This window comes from Cardiocondyla obscurior, linkage group LG08 (genome assembly GCF_019399895.1).
Source record: "Cardiocondyla obscurior isolate alpha-2009 linkage group LG08, Cobs3.1, whole genome shotgun sequence".
Lineage (NCBI taxonomy): Eukaryota > Metazoa > Arthropoda > Insecta > Hymenoptera > Formicidae > Cardiocondyla > Cardiocondyla obscurior.
This window is the reverse complement of record NC_091871.1, coordinates 1,367,880-1,387,696: the sequence shown is the minus strand read 5'-3', so window position 1 is coordinate 1,387,696 and position 19,817 is coordinate 1,367,880. Positions and strand designations below refer to the sequence as shown.

Below are 19,817 nucleotides of genomic sequence, written 5' to 3'. Positions count from 1 at the left end.
CTCGGCAACTAAATCAGATAATAAAATTGAAGCTAAATTAAATCGCAAATTTCTAATTAAAGTCTTGTATGTTGTGATAATTTATTAAAAATAAATATTTATATAAATTAATAAATATGGTACATAATAAACAAGATTCATATACATATATTTTTTTAATTTTTTTTATTTCGATTAATACATATAAATCTTTATACATGTATTGTAAAGATAAAACAAAATGAAGGATTACACCTCCGCTTCCTCCAAAGTCTTAAGGAAAGAAGCTTTCTTTTGGGCCACGCGATTTTTCCTTTCGGACAACGACAATTTCGCACGGTTCCATCTCTTCTTGATAGCTGGCTTCTCCTTCGCAACCTTTGTATGCTCTGGATTAGCCCGGATGGTTTCATGGGCCTTCTTGTATATGTTCTCGATCTGTAACAAATAACATTTTTTTTAATGATTATTTTAACATTTTTCTATGTATGTATGTAACACAGGTGTATTATAATAAATGCATTAATGCATGCATTTACAATTAATACCCAATGAAAATTATTATTGTCCAACTGCGACGCTACATAGACTAAAATAATCTATGCAGCAATTTTAAATTGGACGTATGCACATTAAAATCATGTAGACATATATTCACGTTTGCGTCATAATTCACTTACATCATTTGCAGATATGCCATGCTTGATATACTGCGAAAACTGCCTCTTAAAAGCTTCATCATCTTCCTCTTCTAAAGTTCTCATATAATTTGCAACGTGTTGGCCGAATATATGCTGTCGATGTACATCTGCATTGAACGACTTTGATTCGCCATCATAGCCCGGGAATCTTTTTGTGCTATAAATCAAAACAACAGTTATTTAAATGCAGCTGAAATTTACATAATACATTATATTTTAAATTCAGTACTACAATATTTCTTTTATTTTACTTATAAAAAATTATTTATTGTATTTTTCTTTACCTATGAGGAATATTAAGACCGCCATCAACTGCACCTTTCATAGCACCGAAAACTCGGGCACCTGTTGTGGTGCGCATTAATCCTGTGTCTAGATAACATCTAAAGGCACCTGGACCATCATCTAATTCCTGGAGATTGTATTCATCACCAGTCACATCTGTGGTACCTACATATAAGGTATCCAATCCCAGTTTCTTGAGAAGCTATTTAAAACAAATTTTAATTACAATAATGACTGACGGACGTTATTTAACATAATTAATTAGCATTTTTTTTGTAAATCAGAATAAACAATAGGGAACAATTGTGTTTTCTTCATAAAACATCAAAGCGAGCTAGGTGTGTCATCATATTAGTAACATATATAATAAGAGTATATTTTCAACGAAATTTAAAAAAAGATAACTTACTCTTCTAGCCAAAAGCAAGCCAGTACAGTAGGCAGATGCATAATTGGTAAGACCAACTTTAATTCCATATTTAGGAAGTTCATGACTGTAAGCAGCACATACAATTCTATCCCCTTCAATTCTTGAATAAGCAACCTTAAAAAAATATATATATGATATTCAGTATTATAACTTTTCAAGAGGCACAGCAGTGATAAAACTATTACCTCCAATTTACAAATATTACATACATATTATTAAAATAAATTTTTTTCCAGCAGTTATGCTCAAATTTATTCATGTAAGTGAACTTAAATATATAATTTAAATTACCTGACATGTTATGTCCTTGTTAGACAAGCGTACAATCAGCCTGTACTTAGGTGTATTATATTTGTTCTTATCCTGAATTGTTAACCGCTTGCGAGCATAATAATCAGTTTTTCCTTCACGACGCCTCTTAAATTTGACTTGATATCGCTTGAAATATTGCTTATTCTTAACCACTTTTACGAATCCCTATAAAAAAAGCAAGTGTTAAGACCACAGTAAAGATAGATTCTCAATTACCTTTGTACTATAATATATTCAGACAAAGTCAACAGGGTTAAAGCTTTTATTTCATTTCTTTCAAAGTGAGCTGAAATTGTTACATCATGAAAAGTTTATTCGTCTCCGAGAGTTGAAACAGTACGAGCAACGTGTCAATTTATCCATAAGGGTATGTGTTCTAACCACGAGAAAAGTAAATCTCTCCGAAAAATAAGCATCCAGGTTTCTACTAATTTCCAATCAATTATTCTAGCGTATTATAATTAATTTTCGCAGATTAACATTATAATAAGACTGACTTACCATTTTGTTAAAATTACGAGAAACACGTGCTCTCTACGAAGGTCGGTACGGAAAAGAACGCTGCAGTCGGTCGATGCGAGGAAGATGGTGTAAAGATGGACGATAGAAGGGCGGCAACCGGCATATAATGGCTACAGTACATGAAGGTAAGAATAGCGATACTAGCGACAATCAAAGCGGAAATGAATAAGCGGATTTTGATGGGATCCATTGTGAACGGAAACAAATAATCAAAATGGCTCTTTAAATTAATTTCCTTTTAGTAGACACAGCCAACACAAGTGTCGTTCTGTTTTCGTTATTCTGTCAATACAAACAAGGACAGAATGATACTTTTGTCGACTGTGTTTACTAAAAGGAAAGCAGCCTAAATAGATCTTACTAGTGGAGCGCTGTGATTGGTCGAAGCGTAGTTTGATAGCGAGCTCTCAACGAACTGCATGACTCGTGTTCTTACTGCGTACGAGAAGACATTCAGTCACGCGGAGAGTTCGAAACGAGCATGTCGAGGTATCTGCGCGTAAACTTAGCTTTCGCTTCACGTCGTAGCTCGTTTTTTGTGTGGATTTCGAGGATTTGACGGTCGGGAGTGTCGTGGACTATCTCGCGAGTGTCCAGTGCGCGGAAGGATGACACGACACCTGCTATCTGAGAGGAGGACGAGGCTTAGAAAGGGTATCCTGCACCAGCGGGGCAACCCAGGGGTAAGTAGTATCAATTTTCCTTCCTAATTACATTCCGAATTTACTAAATAATTTTGTCATTTTTCTGTTACAGATCAAGAGGACCTCCGCTGCTGTGCAGTGTTCATTGACGAAAAGTGCCGAACGCCGATTACATTAATAATACGAACTGCAGCCGGCTCGTCGGTCATTTCGCGTGTGCCGGTAGTTCTCGGGCGTTTTTTTTACGATTTCTTTTTTTACGGGAGTGTTCGCGAGTATCCAGTGCGCGGAAGGATGACTCGTCACGTCCCATCTGAGAGGATGAGCAGGCCCGGAAGGCATCATACATCGGCGGAGCAACTTTTAAGTAAGCATACATTTTTTTAAATTAAATCTTTATTCAAAAGAATGTTTACCTTTTTTTTATTAATCTCATTAATTAACTGACATGTCTCTATTAATATTTTCTTTTTTATGTTACAGTTACGGCAGAATTCCACAACTCCGCTGAAGCTCATGCAGATTGGTAAGTCGCATCATTTTTTTTTCTTTTTTCGTAGGTTGTAATTAGGGTTTGTTAAAAAATAACAAGCACATGGTTTTTTCAGATTTATACAGATATGTATTTAAAATTTTAATTTAAAACTGTGCAAATTATAAACATATTGTACATGAAATACTTATGATAAAAGTTCTTATAAAATATCTTACATAAATTACAATCGCCTTATACTAAACATTTACACTATTTTTGTAAATTCGTGTATAGAATGCATTACTGACATATCATCACGTTCTATTAGCCATTGTTTAAGAAGGCGTTCGATCTTCTTCGCATCAATCTGTAATAACGAAATTATAATACTCGCTTTATAATAATTAGAAGGCTTTTTAAACAAATTTGCATAATATATTTAAATATATTTAATAAAAAGCACCTTGTCTGGATCTATATCGGTAACTTTCAAGCCCTTAATCAGACCAAGAATATCTACAATCCATATTCGTTCGCATATCGTAGCAACCCACAAATTGGATGTTAATCGACCTATTACGTGCTCACTATCAAAATCTGATCTATAAATTAGATTAATAAAATTAAGTCGATATATAAAATAAAACCTATAGTCATATTATCGTTTAAAAACAAACCTTGTAATTATCTTAGTTCTGTCAATAATCCAGGGTACTATTGTCCGCATATTTAATTTTTCTTTTTTCTCGTTCTTTTTATTTTTCATTTTTTCAAATAGTTGTAATAGCCGGTTCTTATTTTTTTCCGATTCCATTTTATTAGCATCAACTTTCCTCTCGACTTTTTTTTGCCTCCATTCTGTGTTTTTTGCTTCTTGACCGGCAATATCGCGATAATAACCACGCTCTTCGGATGATAGTTGCTTCCAGAAATCAGTAATATTTTTCGCCTTTTGAGCTGCTGTTAATGTATCGGGATGTTCCTTTGCAACTAAACAAAATTAGTTATCAATTTGTATCTTTAAAAAATGTTATATATATATATATATATATTTTTTTTTTTTTTTTAATTACCTTGTAATCGAACATGTTTTAGAAAATTAAGATCTCGATGATCAATGTGTATTTCATCTGATTCAACAGTTGTATTATTTAAATTATCTTCTAATTTTCCTTCAATAGCAATATCTGATTTTATATTTGTACCACCCTGTTGCATTTGACAAACAAGTGTTAATTACACGATTACAATTCAGAATATAATTTTACGATTAAACTAAATTAGGAAAAATTAGCAGATGTTTTAAAATTGTTAGAACTTTACCTCGAGTCCAGAGACATGTCCTTTACTCCATGCTTCCAATGTAATTTGCCTCTTTTCTTGGATATCTACTTTCTGCTCGATTTTATCCATGGAAATATTACAATGTGTAATTTCTTCTATATCAAAATCCTCGCCTAGGTCTACTACAGGTAGTTGACTTATAGTTGAAATATCTTCTTCGAAATTCACATTCCTAATTTATATAATTATCCGTTATTAAATTTTAATTAAAATAATATTTTACATATGTATACTAAATATTAAAAATCAAGAATATTTCGAAGATTACATATTAAACATATTGTATATACTTACGTTTTATCTGCAGCAGGGAAGGTATCGTTTGAATCAGAATCACTCAAATTTGGTGGATTTATGTGAGTTGTTAGAGCTAACGTATTTCCGCAACGCTGATTATCATTCTGTTGATTATTTTTAGAAAAATTTTCACACTTATTGCCATTACTAAGTTGTGTTTTCTCTTTAATAATATCTTCTTGATTAATTCTCTCTTCAGTATGAATTTTTCGTTTTTTACATACAGGCTGTTCAGTATCAGGCGTATTTTCATTCAAACTAAATGTATAATCTTCATAACAGGCAGACGTATCGTTAGAAACATTTTGTTCACTGCTTTCCACGGATTTAAGTCCATAAAAGTGTCTTATACATTTTTCTACAGCATTAAAGACTTTATTCTATAAAATTAATCGACACGATTTGTAACGCTTATATTTTTTACATTTTGTATTTTAAATTTTGATATAAAGACTAATATATAATAATAACCAACGTGTTTTGGTAATTTATATAATTATTGCAATTACTTTAAAAATAAATATTTAAATTAATCTTACCTGGTCTTTAAAAAAGATCGCATCTTTATTTGGTTCTAAATTAATGTCAATGTCCATTGGGCTCAAAGTAAGGTACACAAGAAACATCATTTTTCTTCGACGAGATTCTTGTTCAAAATATTCTAATATCAAACTATTTACTAGCTACGTATAAAAAAATATATATTTGTAATTTAATATTCTCTTTCAACTTTGAATATAAGTATATGTACACATAAAACGTACCTTTTCTAAATCCTTATGTTTAATTGGCCTATTATTTACAAAAATATAGTGTAAGTCAGGATGAGACCTTTCTGATAAATCCTGTGCTCTTTTTGAAGGCAGCATTACTTGCAAAGTAAACTGAAAAATTGTCAAAATAAATTATAGAAGTTATTAATTTTAACTAAATATATTCTATAATTTAATTTAATTTTTTAAATACACTCACTTCTGCACTTTTAGACTCGATCCATTCCATGTTAGACACAATTTTTCTGCCCAATATATGATTTACTGCTTCTTTAATATTATTTAAACTTGGTTTTGTAAATGTAACATTATTATTTACTCTAAATTGAATTCGTACATTTGGTTTACATATCCCAAAACATTGCATTAATATCTCCAATAATTTGATAGTTTGATTAGCTTTTCTTGCGTTGGTTATTATTTGTCTTCTAACAGGTATTTGTTTAAATAAATCCTTTACTTGTATGGTAGTTCCTAAGAATATAATACATTAGTGTACATACTATTCGTGTAAGAAAGGCTCGGAGTATGCTGCGCCTATATTTGGCGCGAGGCACTACCGTGCCTCTTGATACATAGTAAAATACAATTATAATCACATATAATTCATGGTACATTTTAATTTTTTAAATTATAAAGATAATTTTACCAGTGCTTCTCGAGCAAGGTTTGTCAGTCACAATTTGTCCATTATGATTCATTGTATATAAAACTCCAACATTATCCTCTTCTGTTTTTGTTATAATATTAACTTCTGCTACTGCACACAATGCATTAAGTGCCTCACCTCTAAATCCAAAAGTTTGTAAAGCATCTGACAAAAAGATATAAATTTGTTTATCAAAATTACTATGGTGCTTATACGATAATTACAATATAATTAAAAAAAACCAGTTAATTAAAATATTATATTTATTATACTACCTAAATCATCAAAATGTGTTATTTTAGATGTATGGGAACTTAATGCCATATACGGTGCATCTTCCTTAGATATACCACAACCATTGTCTTTTACTTCTATTAAGGATGTACCATTGTCAATCTAAAAAAAAAAGAAATATATAAATATCACAGGTTTCTTGAAAAAAACAAGAATATTTGACACAAAATTTTAAAAAATTAATAAAAGATTTTAATTCAATTAAAATAAAAAAGAAGCCGAAAACGGTGAATATATTTTATATAAAGCTTTAAATAACAAGTATTTTGTTTTATATAAAAAATGTATATACAAAATTATATGTTTTATTGTCCATTACGTACAAGGTTAATTTCGATGTTATCCGCACCAGCGTCGATAGCATTTTCCATTAATTCTTTCACTACGGCATATACAGACGTAATTACTTGCGTGGTGGTAATTAACGTGATCGTTTTAACATCCAGTTCCGAAATCGGCATCTTTAAATGTCATTAATTCCGGGTGTTTGTTTTGGTAATTTAGACTACGCGGTACCGGCATGGAATAACACTTTCCATCTTGAAAATTGCACAGCGAATTATGTATGTACACTTTCTGTACTCAAAATGAAACACAATCACCGTGACCCAAAGAGCCCAACTCGGAATCGCTTCCACGCGTACAGATACAGAGGCTCGTCAGTGTGAAGCCAGCGCTTCGGCTGCCGTCGGATAGAAGAAAAGGCCAGACTCTATCCGACGGCAGCTGAAGCGCTGGCTTCACACGGACGAGCCTCTGTATTTGTACGCGTGGAAGCCGCGATTCCGAGTTGAGCTCTCTGCCGTGACCCGTTGAGGAATGAAAGAGAAACTACTACTACGCGGAGTTCAGTTCAGTTCAGTTTAGCTACAGACAACGGTGGAGTAAAGAGGTTAATTTTTGTGACTTATAAGCATTATATGGATTAGGTTGGTTAGTTCTTTGAAACTGTTGGGAGTTCCTATCCTTTATCTTTTTTCTCGTCCGTCGAATACGTAATTACTTAAATTTATTTCTTATAAATGCCGAAAATACGGTACTGTGCTAGGTTGAATAATTACCAATGCACCATTAATTGTAAAGTTCTCCAACGTTGTGTCATTATTTTGAAAAAGACAGACTAGCCTCTGTGATCAGTAGGGATACTTTAACATTGAAGGATGGAGCAATTTAACATTCAGTATTTTCTCGAGCTGAAGTCATGCTGCGACAATTTCATGAGGAATCCAAATAAAGATCGCGCATACAAAATTGCAGAGGCGGTTGAAAAGATCCCCGATAAAATCATGCAAGATCTATCCTCGTACTGTTTACTTCCCATTATAACTAGCTTGCAAAGCAATTTGTGGTAATTTAATATTTTTCAAAACTTCGTCTCGCGTATAAGAGGTACTGTAGTGCGCTGCGCCTATACTTGGCGCGAGACACTGCCGTGCCTCTTGATTTGCAGTATTTATTTTAAAGATATACGATAAATTACAAATAAATAATTTTAAATCAACGCTTTTTTATATAGCCTGAATGTGAAAGAGGAACTGTTAAAGACATTGAGAGTTGTAATAAAAAAGACTAAAATTACAAAATTAAAACTCTTTTTTGATATCTATGGATCTTTATTGATTCAGATTTTTGACAAGACTCAGCCAAATCAAGGTATGAAAATTAGACTACATCGCGAAAATTTTATAATAATGAATATAAATAATTATATAGTTATTGATTTTCACAGTGATTTTGTTTCATGAGGAACTTAAGGAGACAGTAGCTTTATGTATTAAAGATCTTATTCATCAATGCATTACTGATGTGATAGAATTACTTTATATCAATGACAATCTATTGAAACTTGGGCAGGGAATATTTTTATGCCTAACAATAGCAAGAATTGAAAAGTCACATTCTGTGAAGTAAGCATTAAAAAAAAATATATTGATAGTATTATATTATTTATATTTTTAAATTTTTATCGGGAAATTAAACATAAATTTTTTATTAAATTGATAATAAATTTTTCCATTTTATAGTATATAATATAAAATTTAAATTTGCATTGATTTAAATTAATTATTGTTAGATTAGCTGGGATTGATGCAGTAATGGCTTTGTGTCATATTGACGATGAGATAGATAAATCTGATATTATTATACAAGAGCAAATTGCAAACACCATTATGGCATTTTTCCCTGGCATTGTAAGTGGACTGCAGGAAATAGCAATGGGAGGTGAAGTTCAAAATCATAAAGTTACAATGGTAACATACAATATGCAATTTTTATTTATATTGAGCTGTTTTTAGGCATTTTAGTAAAAAGTAATTATTTAAAATATTTAAACAATAAATTTAAGTTCTATAATAATTAAAATTATAGATGGCAATACGAGCATGGGGAAGAATTATATCTCTTGTAGTTCATGATAATGATGAAAAAGATTCTGAAGAGGACACATTATCTATAGAATCACTTATGAAAAAAAGTTGCAATATATCCACTGATACGTTACATAGTACGAAAGTTAATGAAAAATGTGACATTGAACATAATTTAAAAGGAACTATAAGAAATCAAGTATGGTTTGAAGCAGTAGCTGTTAAACTTGGTGCTTGTATACAACTGTTAGATCAAATTAGGAGTCATTCACATTATAAAGTTAAAAAAGAATTAGTTGAAAGTATTAGGCTTATACTTGAAAATTGTCGCCGGTAATAGCTTTTTCCTTTTATATGTTTTTCTATGTGTATATTTCTTATTATATATTTTAATATATTAAAATAACTTTATATTTTATACAGGAATATGAAATCAAATAATATGACATTAATAGATTATTTGATTTCTTTGTCTGAGGATGAATCCCCAGAAGTTAGCGAAAAAGCACACGATGTATTGCGCGCGATAAGTGAAAGTTACATGCTAAGCTATGATACAAAATCATTGATTGATTCGTTGGAAGATAAATTTTACAATTTGCTTACAAGATTGCCAACGATTATTAGACGATCAGGTTCGATCTTTCTTTCGTTAACTAATACAAAAAAAAAGTTATTGTATTATTATTATTGTAAAACAAATCTGAAAATTAAAATATATATTTTGTAGACGACAATGAACAATTGGCATACTTAAATCAGCTGACTGGATATTTAAGATTATTTGGAAAACAAAGATTGCCTCATATTATGAGATCCCAGAGTCATATGCAGAGATTGCTTTTAGCTCTTGTATACATCATGGCTATCGATTGCAATAACGTGTCTCTTCTACAAACGACAAACGTAAAAAATTTAGATAATCCAGCATATTTTTATGGATCAGATTTGTGGAGACAGTTTAAGTTTATTAGGAATAACTTGTGTAAAGAAAAACTTGTTACAATATGCAAGTTACTTGGAGAATGTGGAGATTTCAAGATATTAATCGACACTATTCTCGAGTTAATGAATGATACATCACAACATAGGAAAGAATTGAGTTTGTTACTTAATTGGATTTTGGGTAGTACAAGCAATATTTATACTTTAAAAATTAAGATTAAGGCACAAACTTTCATAGTTTTAATTATTTTTGTTTTAGTTTCTGTAAAAGACTCGTCTTCTTCGTATTTATATAAGGAAGTTATAGATTTTTACACAACACAAGAAATATGGTATTTGCCTACAGAAGTGACTGAAGATACTCCTTTGACACAGGCACAAAGCAATATTGTGCACTGTTGTCTTTTGGCAGAAGGATTAGGTCTTATAGCACAAAATTTGCAACACGACTATGATAGATATCTTTTAAAAACTTTGTACTTAATTATTGAAAGAGCAGGTATAAAAACAGATTAGTAGTAAAAAAAAATGCAGTAAAATTATTTTATAAATTTGTAATTAATAAAATTTGTAATTAATTTCAGGCAGTGGAAATAGTTTAATCAGTTATATAGGAGTGTGCACTCTCGAAAATATTGCGAAAGCGCAGCAGCATAAGACAATTGGTGATCTATTGCGTGCTAACGTAGATTACTTTTCTTATCACATTATAATGAAATTACGTCAAATCGATCGCAACCCTGGCGTATTTGACGTTATTAAAGTTGTCATGAAATATAGTAGATTAGATTTTTTACCACATCTAAAAGGAATCGTAGAGGATATACTTAGACAGCTAAGCATTTCTCATTACCAAAGAAAAGTTCATTTATTTCTTAAGATATTTCATACGTTTATTATGTGCATAAAAACGTTGTTAAATTGGGACGATACAAAAATAACGAGGGAAGAAAAAACGCAAACTACACATGATCTTTCGGAGACGATTATTCTTTCTTTGTTAGAATATTATAATGCAAAAAAGATTGATGAAAAAATTGAGAAAGACGTAGACGAAGAAGAATTTAACACGTATGTACCCGAGACAGCGGAAGAGACAAATGAGGATTATTCAGACTTTAGCGCAGAAGGTAATGAGAGTTAATGTATATTTTTATAAATTGGAAAGTTTATTCATTGCTCACTATTCATTTTAGATAAAAAGTTACCAACTCATATAAAGATAGTTGTAGAAGTTATGAAACGTTGTATACACTTTTTACCTTCGAAAGATTTACAAGAATCGTTAATGGCAATGCAAACGCTTCAAGAAGGTTTACCAATATTAATAGAATGGGAGAATGAACTGCTGCCTCTTGTGCATCAATTGTGGCATCCATTGACTGACAGATTTAACGATGAAAATGTTCTCATAATTAATCACGCATGGCAGCTTTTGTATATACTCGCGAAAGTATCAAATGACTTCATTAAAAGCAGAACTCTACGGTAAAATATTTTCTACATTTCACTGACTAGTATATTTTAGAAAAGCAATTGTGTAATTAATGTTTTGCACACGCAGGGAAGTATTACCATCTGTTTTTAAATTTCTAATAAAGTCTTCTAAAGAAAGCATTAATAAGAGTTCAGTAGATATTTACAAATTTACACAAATTTACAAATCTCAATACGAGCTATTATCTACGTTGGGAGTAATCGCGCAACTCTTGAAACTGCGCGAGTATGAGTTGTGGCAAATATTAAGTAATACGCAATCATATCTTAGTGCACATCAACATCCCGCATTACAGGTAATCTAAGCAGAAAAACGATCATATATTTTTTCATCTAAACATTTTTAATTGTTTATTACGTAATTAACAGACTTGCTGTGTGAAATTATACAAAGATGCTGCTGATTATAACGAAGATATTGTATGGGTTAAATGTCTCAATATCTGGAATTCAAAAATAGAACGGATAGAATTTCACGCAAAATTTGATATAAAAACTCTTCTGGTACGTAAACATTTATAATAATAAAATACGATTTTTGCAATTTCTGTAAATTAAACTTTTGCTAATTGCTTTTTAGATTTCAAATATCGCTCCATCAAATAAATATTACAGAAATGTACATGAAATCCTTACGTATATCCAACAAAAGAGTAGTCATTACTGAATAAATTACTGAAAAATATATTTAAAATATTGAAGATTAAAATTGTAGTCTTAAAAGTTTGATAAATAGTCAATACCAGATCAAAACTCTTCGAATAACAATACGCCATTCAATTACAAGACGCTTCTACAGGTAATAAAATTATGTAAAAAATTTATAATTGTTAAATGTATATATGTAAATCATATTAGAAAATAATTTTATGACAGAAAGTTTTATTAGATATAATTCTAACATTTGATAATTATTTTCACAGTTTACAATAACTTATATACATCTTTTTTTTTACTATCTATAAGCAATACATTAAAAAACAAAAATGTATTAAGATGCTCTGTGTGTGTATGCGTGCGTGCGTGCGTGTGCGTATATATATATAATGCTGTATATATACATATACTATTTATTATATTTACATATCGTTTTAGTTTTAAATTAACTTAATATGCATATGATAATGAATATTACATTCTTTACATACCCACACACACACGCACACAACATGCACGCATCTCAATATAAATTCTAGATTAATTTTAACATGTTTTATGCCCGCTAATAATTTTTCTTTTTCTTTGATTTTTAAATTGAAATTAAAAAAGCCTAATCGCTAATTAAATTTTAAACGAATGTTTTTTTGCAGCTAGTCTTAATTTAACGATAACCACAGTTTCATATAAGAAAAATGCACATATAAATGCAAATTATTATTATATGATAAGATTCTTTTTCTATTAAAAATTTTTTCAGTTTTAAAATTCTTTTACTTTTACAGTTGTATATATAACAAAATTAATAATATGTATAAAGTGTTCAAGGTATGTACAAATATAACTAAATCTTTTCAATTAAATAATGGCAAAAATTTTGTATTTTCTTTTAAAATTATACTTTTCTTTCGGGCCGTATCAGACTGCCGTTAGTCTGATCGATTCGCTAGTACAATTACGCGTTGATTCTACTTTGGCCAATTAAAAAACAAGCAATTGCGACTAGCGATTTTTGTTTAGCTTTCCACATCTATTTTTTTAAATCGTAACCATTAGTTTGATACGGCCATTACATGTTATTTCTTGTAAGTCTTACATGATGGTGTTCTTAAGAAAACTTCTTATAAGAAATTTTGCAACAATTTTGAAATATTTATGTACGTAAATTGTATATTTTATATGCAATATAATATGAAAATATAAATTATAGAAACAAATAAGAAACATATCATCGTTTACAATGTGTTTCGTTTTGTAATAATAAAATTATTAATATTGTTACCATTATCATATTTAATATGATAGTCATAATTCTCTTTCGTGTATCAAATAAATATCTATCTTTATTCACTATTTAGTCTATTTCAGTATTATGAATTAATATTTTCATTGCATAAACTGCATTATAACCATAATTTTACTTATAATTGTTTATAAACTGCCAATTTTTCGATTCATATCGAAAGTATATATAAAAAAAAGATTTTTCAACTTTTACAAAACCAGTTATACAATTAATTGAAATAAATTTTTATTTAGAATTTTCCAAATAAAAAATTTTAAATAAGGCATTACAATCGTAGTATTTACCTTGTGTTTCAAAATTGGTTAATTATAAAACAGTTTATCTTACTAATTATGTTCAGGAAAAATTGTTGCCTATAGTAAACAGATTCACAAATATTGCATAATTCTAAAAAAACAAGGCATTATTTCCACGCTTGCTTTTGAGCTTTTTGGGATGCTAATTTTTTGGTAATGTACGAAGAGATCAATAGCGCTGCAAGTACTATCACAATAAGATAATAATCGAAATCTTCTTTTAAGACGTCAAACGTTTTAGATGGTGCCACTCTTGTGTAAAATAGGTCTGTAAATGTCGTAATTATTTTATGTGAGAATGCACTTGTAAATTTAAAATTAAATTTGTTAAAATTACACTCACCGAGACCATGTACAAAAACTAAGCAAGTACTTTCAAGGCCACTAGGACTAGTATGAATACCCATAACCCTAGAAACGCTTTGATTATAGTTAATAATAGCATCCATATGGACTGGAATCTCTGGCATATATGGTATGACTCCTTCTTCGCGCATTTCAGGGTTAATAGGCCGTCGTGGATCGACCATCATCCATGGCAACTCTAATATTCCACCATTGGCTAAAGCAACTGTTGCAAATACCATGAAACTTAATAATTAAATTGTACGTGTGTAGCTTATATAATTTATATTCAAACATGTTTAAATAATTAAAATTTAATCTTTCTTTTAATTTATCGAGCTATAAATTCACACACCTATTATATGTTTACTTGTGATACCCTTTTCTGTGATTGTTTCTTGCATATACTCAATAGATGCCGGAAAAATGAAAGCTTGTCTTTCTACAATTGGTAACTTTGTTGTTGCTAAAGAAGAAAACACTAAAACGTTCAATAATCATTATTAAATTAACAGTATAAATATCTGTATTAAAAAAAAATAAATGTTTAAAATTAATTTGATAGCAAGAGATTTAATTGTTTAATTATACCGAAAATTTTCAGTTAAAATATTATTTTCAGTAAACACCTATTTTAAAATTATATTAATTGTGAGAAATCTTTACCTGTGGTGTTACTCTGTATTTTTCCTTCGTAGAGTTCTAACGTAGCGATTTCTGTTCTGCGTCCTTTTTCATTAAAATAGCTGTACACCAACCAATTTTCGGAGTGTACAATATGAATTGGACTGCGTACTCTTTTGTGCGTAATAGAAAAAATCATAGCCCCAGATACTACATCGAGGAGATATAAATTAAGCGTATCTGTAAAATAAGATAGATTTAAATATTTTTTTGACAAATAATATATTAACTTGCGCAATTTTGAAAAGAGATATACTTACTTTTATGAGCATGTCCAATACCTTCTGTGACTATAGCCACTAAATTAGGATTAATATATTTATACAATACTGATCTATCACTTAAGACTCTTCCTTGGGAGTGTACACGTTCTATCGGATTTTTTGCTACGACCTGCGTTATTTTTTGGTTTCTCGGCGATAACAACAACTCCCACACTTTGTGAGCAATTAGTTCCTGCAGTAATAATTAAAATGATTAATTTATCGGTGCAAACATTAATTAATATAAATGTATTAATTAAATATATCTATGTATAACAAACCTGAGTTGTGCTATACGATAGAGAGAAACCAGATAATATTCCTGTCGTTTGATCAGCAGTAAAAAGATACGTGTTTTTTCCGAGTGAAGCTGCAACTGCGATAGCGCTATCGGGATAAACATGAATTTTATCGCGTGCATCAAGAATAAGGATGCCACGTAAAAATTCATCAGTCGCTACATGCAATAATGTAGACTGTTTTATTTTGTAACCGAGTTTCACCAGTCCGTCTAATGACTGTCCAGTAATTGGATTAAAAGTATATATAACACCTTCCCCTGTTTCCTATTGTAACGACAAACGGGCAATGTTAGATACGAATTACAAAACTGCAAAAATGCAAATGCAAGAGTTCTACATATCATTAAGTAATATATAATAAATAAGCATCTTACTTTGTCTTCCGCTAATAATGCACATTGAGGTGGATGAGGAAAATGTCTGCTACTTCTTTGTACGTATAAAATCATCGTGTTCGATAGTTTTGTGAAACCACGGATATTAGGTAGCTTAAACTGCCAGATTATTTCACCTTTTCTTGTTTCAATACCATACAGCTTTAAATAAAAAAACAATTCGATTTAGAATAATTTAAAATCAAAGATATTATCCACGATCTGCATAGGAATTAATAGACTCGTACCTTTCCGGCAGATGTAACAACCACAATCATTTTGTGCAAACCAAATTTATCTTGCACCAGATCAATACGTTGACTGGACTGCTGAGGTACTAAATCGAGTATTGTTTGAAAGAACGCTCTGGCTTGGTTGATCTGTGAAGTAATCCTTCGAAGAAACATGCTTAGAAGATCCCCTGTTTAAAAATAATTCAGTAAAATTAGGAATTATATCCTCGAATGACTGTTATTATTACAATTTGTGAGTGGAGTAATACAGCGGGATATAAACAAAATTAGACGATGCCTAAAAGAATAATAGCAAACTGTCTATGCTACACTTGCTAAGCCGTCGGCACTGCGTTAGGAAAATCTTTTCAGCAGACTTAATGACTTTACATTTACGATAGTTTTTAAAATTATGAGAACTTTTCATGCATTTTATACAGCTGGCTATCAATAAAATCGCTGTATTTTTGCGTCAATAACATTTTACTACGTCTGAACTCAAACATGTAGAATATTTAACATGAGTATTTTATTCCTTGTAATTTATCATGCATATAGCGATAACTGTATTGTTATTATTTTTTTTACAATATTCTACATAATCACACCTATGTATGTCTTGTATCTTTCAATATTTTTAGGAGCATGTACATCGCAAATGTTATTTCATGCAAATGTAAATCTGTAATAGCGATAAAACAAGATACTGCATTAAAACCAGCTTTCCTGCTCCACTACTTACATGAGCTGTCTACATCAATACCTGCCAGCAGCCATTCACAAAAGAGAGTTAATTAATATAACTTAATTGTTACTAAACATTGAAATGTGTTGTGCCGATAAACAATATGTTGTTTTAATAAGAGTGTAATTAATTAAAACAAATAAGCTTCTCCATAGCCTTTAAATAATAATTGTAATTTAATATTTACGAGTAAGTTATTAAGTGTAGTACCTTGAAAACGAATACATCGCACGTTTTACATATATTAATTAAATAATTATTCACAGTTAAGGAAAATATATTATTTTAATTTTTGGCATATTTTTTCATTTAGTAACAAAAGGAACATGATAAAATTTATTTTATATTCCATTATCAGATTAGATTATTTATAGACTGTAATATATATATCCATATATGTGTATGTATATGTAATTTTACTTACTCTCTTTCTGATCAAATTCCGTTTCAATAGCTTGATCTCTATCAGACATAGGTAGTTCCATAATTTCAACGGCCACAATGCTGGCGAGGGCTTCTTCTCTTGACCATAATAATTTATTATTTTGCAACAGCGCAATGCTATGATCTTGCGAGGACAACAAGTGGCGGTATGTTATTCCTTTCGTTCGCGGACAAACCGATGCCATAATGGCCGGGGATTGTATAGAACCGTGAGTTAAAGAGACTGATAAGTCAGGTATAAGTACAGACGATAACAAGTTTGTAGCTGTTATCTCTATTTTCTAGAAGTAAAAAAGAATTTTTTTAGTAAAAAGACTTTACAATAAAGTCGCATTAATAAAAAAAAAAAACTTTATGAGAATAGGGAAAAAAAAAACATTTTAATATTTACCCCGTTTTTATATGTCGTTTCTAAAAGTATTTTTTCATTATCAACAGAAACAACATAAAGGGTTGCATCACCAGCGATGTCTCTCTGTATAGGAGTTGGAAATTCTCCAATAACTAAAATCCTTTTTCTTTGATTATTATCAGCAGTGATGGAAATCACAGGTCCTTCTCCCGGTACAGATTCTAATTTATACGGACCTTGGGCGCCGGCCCCGAATATCGTATTTATCGTAACTGACTGCGATTGTGCATTAGTATCGAACAGATGTACTAAAAATACTACAGCTAAAGAACTGTCTCCCTTTAAACATGCTAAGTATGGAGCTGCTAGAATACATCTAAATAAAACAATTTTAATATATAAATTTAATAAATACAAGAAAAAAAAATGCGAATTTAAAATTACTTACTCTGTTTCTCGACTTATAAGTGATGCAGAAACCTTTCGAGTTTTCAATTTTTCACCAGTTTTGCTATCGTAGGACGTTACTTCCACTCCACTATTATAAATGGGTAATATATGATGCAATGTTCCATCTTTGATGTGCCACATTACATCTTTTATTCTGAAAAATATCAATAATGTATATAATATGTATATTAAAGTAATATATGACAAATCAAAAAATATCCATTTGTGAAATCAGTAATACACAATGAAATATTCATAATATTAATTTTTTGTTACAAAAAAGATCTTTGAATAATTATATATCTTATAATGTGTATATTACTCAAAATAGTGACAATCTGAATAAAAATACAGAGCATTGAGACTTAAGCAATATATAATCAATACAACAGCACAGATTTACAGGTGTACAAAACATATAATTGACTGTGCTTTGAATAAATATAAAAAGACCTGTCAGTGGAATACAAGCCCAATGTGGTAAACGATATAAATGGAGATGTATGTCTGCAAAAGCAATAGATTATGTTTTTGTAAAAGTCATCAATGTTTTAAATTCTTAAGAACATGTAACAGATGATGCCAATTTCTACATATAATATTTAGAAGCCTAATTTAGACTTTCATAATTACAGATTTGCAAAAAATTAATGTATTACATTTTAAATCTCCTAGTAACAATATTTAATAGATCATATTTGACCTTAGCCCAGTTCTATAATTTCCCATCCAGTTTTTGGGAACAACATATTATTTGGGATATCCTGTATATAGTAAATATTCTATTAATCAAATTATTTTGTACAAACCTGTCAGTGTTTGGTTCAGCTATTGGCCATTCATTAAGTATATGCCCAGTTGCTAAATCCCAAGCACGGACAATGGCTGGAACTCCACCACTCACAGATATTAGATCTCCATCCGCGACACCTCCTAAAGTTCTAATATGTCCATCATAACCTTTCTCCAGCACCCGCCTCCATAATATTTGGCCTGTTACATCATTAACATATTTATTTTATTGAACAAATTGTAAACCAAATGTAAAAGACAAGCAAAAAAAAAAATAATAATAATAATTTACTTGCCTGATTTCAGATCAAGTGCTGCAATAACGTTCTTTTCGGTCGCGACAATAATCTTCTTTTCCGTGGACACCGTGTCGAAGCTGGCAAACTTGATTTTCCCAACATAGTTTTGCCTCCTGAAACATCCGGTAAGTGCGATTAACTCGTCAGAGCACCCCGCGAGGGCGATTGATAGCGGACCTCGTGATAACGTTCCCACGGTGCTATATCCCTCTCCCTCTCTTTGCATTATTTAGAGGTGCTTCGATCACTTACCAATCGAATTTACCAACTTGGTCCTCGTAGAGGCACAGAGAAAAGTCGAGCAGGCTCACCAGGACGATTAGACAGTAAAGGACCGGCACGTTGACAAGCAACCGGTTGAGATTTCGACGAAAGGGCCACGCGTTCGGGGCCATAGCGATGACAAGTGTTCCGGCAGCCGCGCGAGAGGTTATCCGCGACGCAGCGCTCGCTCACGGTGCTCACCCCTTTCGCACACGCTCGTTTCACACGTCCTACGACTCCCACCGTCCCGCACTTATACGTGCACCTCCGGTCAGTGCTATAACACCATATAGCCCGGAAAATGCTGACGTCACCCCGTGTCTGACTAGTCTCGCTCAACAACTCCGGTCGCTCCGGTGTACTCCGGTGCTCCGGAGCCTCCGTCGTCTCCTCTCCGGTCTCCGGACCGTCCGGATGCACTTGCACTTGCACTATTCCTCCTCTCCCTTTGCATGTATTCGTGGCGCGTACACGTATACAGTGACGAACAAAACC

General features: G+C 31.3%; 4 protein-coding genes across 8 annotated transcripts; 1 reads left to right on the top strand and 3 right to left on the bottom strand.

Moving 5' to 3' along the window:
• Positions 1–148: 148 nt before the first annotated feature.
• Positions 149–2,336, bottom strand: Rpl5 (ribosomal protein L5). The gene is made up of 6 exons (XM_070660362.1): positions 2,209–2,336; positions 1,687–1,872; positions 1,375–1,509; positions 965–1,167; positions 660–837; positions 149–417 (listed from the first exon to the last, which is right to left on the bottom strand). Exons 1-6 carry the CDS (start codon positions 2,209–2,211, stop codon positions 229–231), a joined length of 894 nt encoding a protein of 297 aa, XP_070516463.1. The 5' UTR covers positions 2,212–2,336; the 3' UTR covers positions 149–228.
• A 328-nt stretch (positions 2,337–2,664) lies between these two features.
• Positions 2,665–13,526, top strand: Tti1 (Telo2 interacting protein 1). Of its 3 annotated transcripts, XM_070660334.1 has the most exons (15): positions 2,665–2,912; positions 2,986–3,240; positions 3,357–3,399; positions 8,222–8,358; positions 8,435–8,612; positions 8,780–8,957; positions 9,076–9,407; positions 9,498–9,709; positions 9,805–10,200; positions 10,279–10,518; positions 10,604–11,149; positions 11,216–11,507; positions 11,584–11,812; positions 11,886–12,020; positions 12,097–13,526. In XM_070660334.1, the coding sequence occupies exons 2-15, from the start codon at positions 3,168–3,170 to the stop codon at positions 12,181–12,183; spliced, it is 3,078 nt and encodes a 1,025-aa protein (XP_070516435.1). In that variant the 5' UTR covers positions 2,665–2,912; positions 2,986–3,167; the 3' UTR covers positions 12,184–13,526. The 3 variants fall into 3 exon arrangements, with proteins under 3 accessions (XP_070516435.1, XP_070516436.1, XP_070516434.1); XM_070660333.1 differs by lacking the exons at positions 2,665–2,912; positions 2,986–3,240; positions 3,357–3,399 and adding an exon at positions 7,452–8,053; XM_070660335.1 differs by lacking the exons at positions 2,665–2,912; positions 2,986–3,240; positions 3,357–3,399; positions 11,886–12,020; positions 12,097–13,526 and adding an exon at positions 7,450–8,053 and having other exon boundaries at positions 11,216–11,674.
• LOC139104697 (PMS1 protein homolog 1) lies at positions 3,407–7,355 on the bottom strand. Its single transcript, XM_070660343.1, has 12 exons — positions 7,029–7,355; positions 6,687–6,807; positions 6,412–6,576; positions 5,962–6,236; positions 5,754–5,873; positions 5,529–5,672; positions 4,987–5,369; positions 4,672–4,864; positions 4,422–4,557; positions 4,026–4,338; positions 3,812–3,950; positions 3,407–3,715 (listed from the first exon to the last, which is right to left on the bottom strand). Exons 1-12 carry the CDS (start codon positions 7,164–7,166, stop codon positions 3,614–3,616), a joined length of 2,229 nt encoding a protein of 742 aa, XP_070516444.1. The 5' UTR covers positions 7,167–7,355; the 3' UTR covers positions 3,407–3,613.
• Emc1 (ER membrane protein complex subunit 1) lies at positions 12,382–19,796 on the bottom strand. 3 transcript variants are annotated; one of them, XM_070660341.1, is made up of 15 exons: positions 19,311–19,796; positions 19,056–19,171; positions 18,777–18,960; positions 17,966–18,121; positions 17,557–17,893; positions 17,146–17,446; positions 16,719–16,739; positions 15,992–16,164; positions 15,744–15,905; positions 15,349–15,633; positions 15,065–15,260; positions 14,787–14,984; positions 14,476–14,586; positions 14,119–14,346; positions 12,382–14,043 (listed from the first exon to the last, which is right to left on the bottom strand). In XM_070660341.1, exons 1-15 carry the CDS (start codon positions 19,451–19,453, stop codon positions 13,883–13,885), a joined length of 2,772 nt encoding a protein of 923 aa, XP_070516442.1. In that variant the 5' UTR covers positions 19,454–19,796; the 3' UTR covers positions 12,382–13,882. The 3 variants fall into 3 exon arrangements, with proteins under 3 accessions (XP_070516442.1, XP_070516441.1, XP_070516443.1); XM_070660340.1 differs by having other exon boundaries at positions 14,476–14,601; positions 19,311–19,795; XM_070660342.1 differs by lacking the exon at positions 16,719–16,739 and having other exon boundaries at positions 14,476–14,601; positions 19,311–19,793.
• Positions 19,797–19,817: the final 21 nt, after the last annotated feature.

Excerpts from the sequence above, each read along its gene's own strand:
- Rpl5 (XM_070660362.1), bottom strand. Across the intron at positions 838-964 it reads GGTCTTAATATTCCTCATAG|CACAAAAAGATTCCCGGGCT; the intron begins GTAAAGAAAAAT and ends TTTGATTTATAG. Across the intron at positions 418-659 it reads ATGGCATATCTGCAAATGAT|ATCGAGAACATATACAAGAA; the intron begins GTAAGTGAATTA and ends TATTTGTTACAG.
- LOC139104697 (XM_070660343.1), bottom strand. The coding sequence starts at position 7,166 with ATGCCGATTTCGGAACTGGATGTTAAAACGATCACGTTAATTACCACC. Across the intron at positions 5,370-5,528 it reads CGATCTTTTTTAAAGACCAG|AATAAAGTCTTTAATGCTGT; the intron begins GTAAGATTAATT and ends TTAATTTTATAG. Across the intron at positions 4,865-4,986 it reads TTCCCTGCTGCAGATAAAAC|GAATGTGAATTTCGAAGAAG; the intron begins GTAAGTATATAC and ends TATATAAATTAG.
- Tti1 (XM_070660333.1), top strand. The coding sequence starts at position 7,866 with ATGGAGCAATTTAACATTCAGTATTTTCTCGAGCTGAAGTCATGCTGC. Across the intron at positions 8,958-9,075 it reads AAAATCATAAAGTTACAATG|ATGGCAATACGAGCATGGGG; the intron begins GTAACATACAAT and ends TTAAAATTATAG. Across the intron at positions 11,813-11,885 it reads ATCAACATCCCGCATTACAG|ACTTGCTGTGTGAAATTATA; the intron begins GTAATCTAAGCA and ends CGTAATTAACAG.
- Emc1 (XM_070660340.1), bottom strand. The coding sequence starts at position 19,453 with ATGGCCCCGAACGCGTGGCCCTTTCGTCGAAATCTCAACCGGTTGCTT. Across the intron at positions 19,172-19,310 it reads CAAGTTGGTAAATTCGATTG|GAGGCAAAACTATGTTGGGA; the intron begins GTAAGTGATCGA and ends CGGATGTTTCAG. Across the intron at positions 16,165-16,718 it reads TATTGATGTAGACAGCTCAT|GGGATCTTCTAAGCATGTTT; the intron begins GTAAGTAGTGGA and ends ATTTTTAAACAG.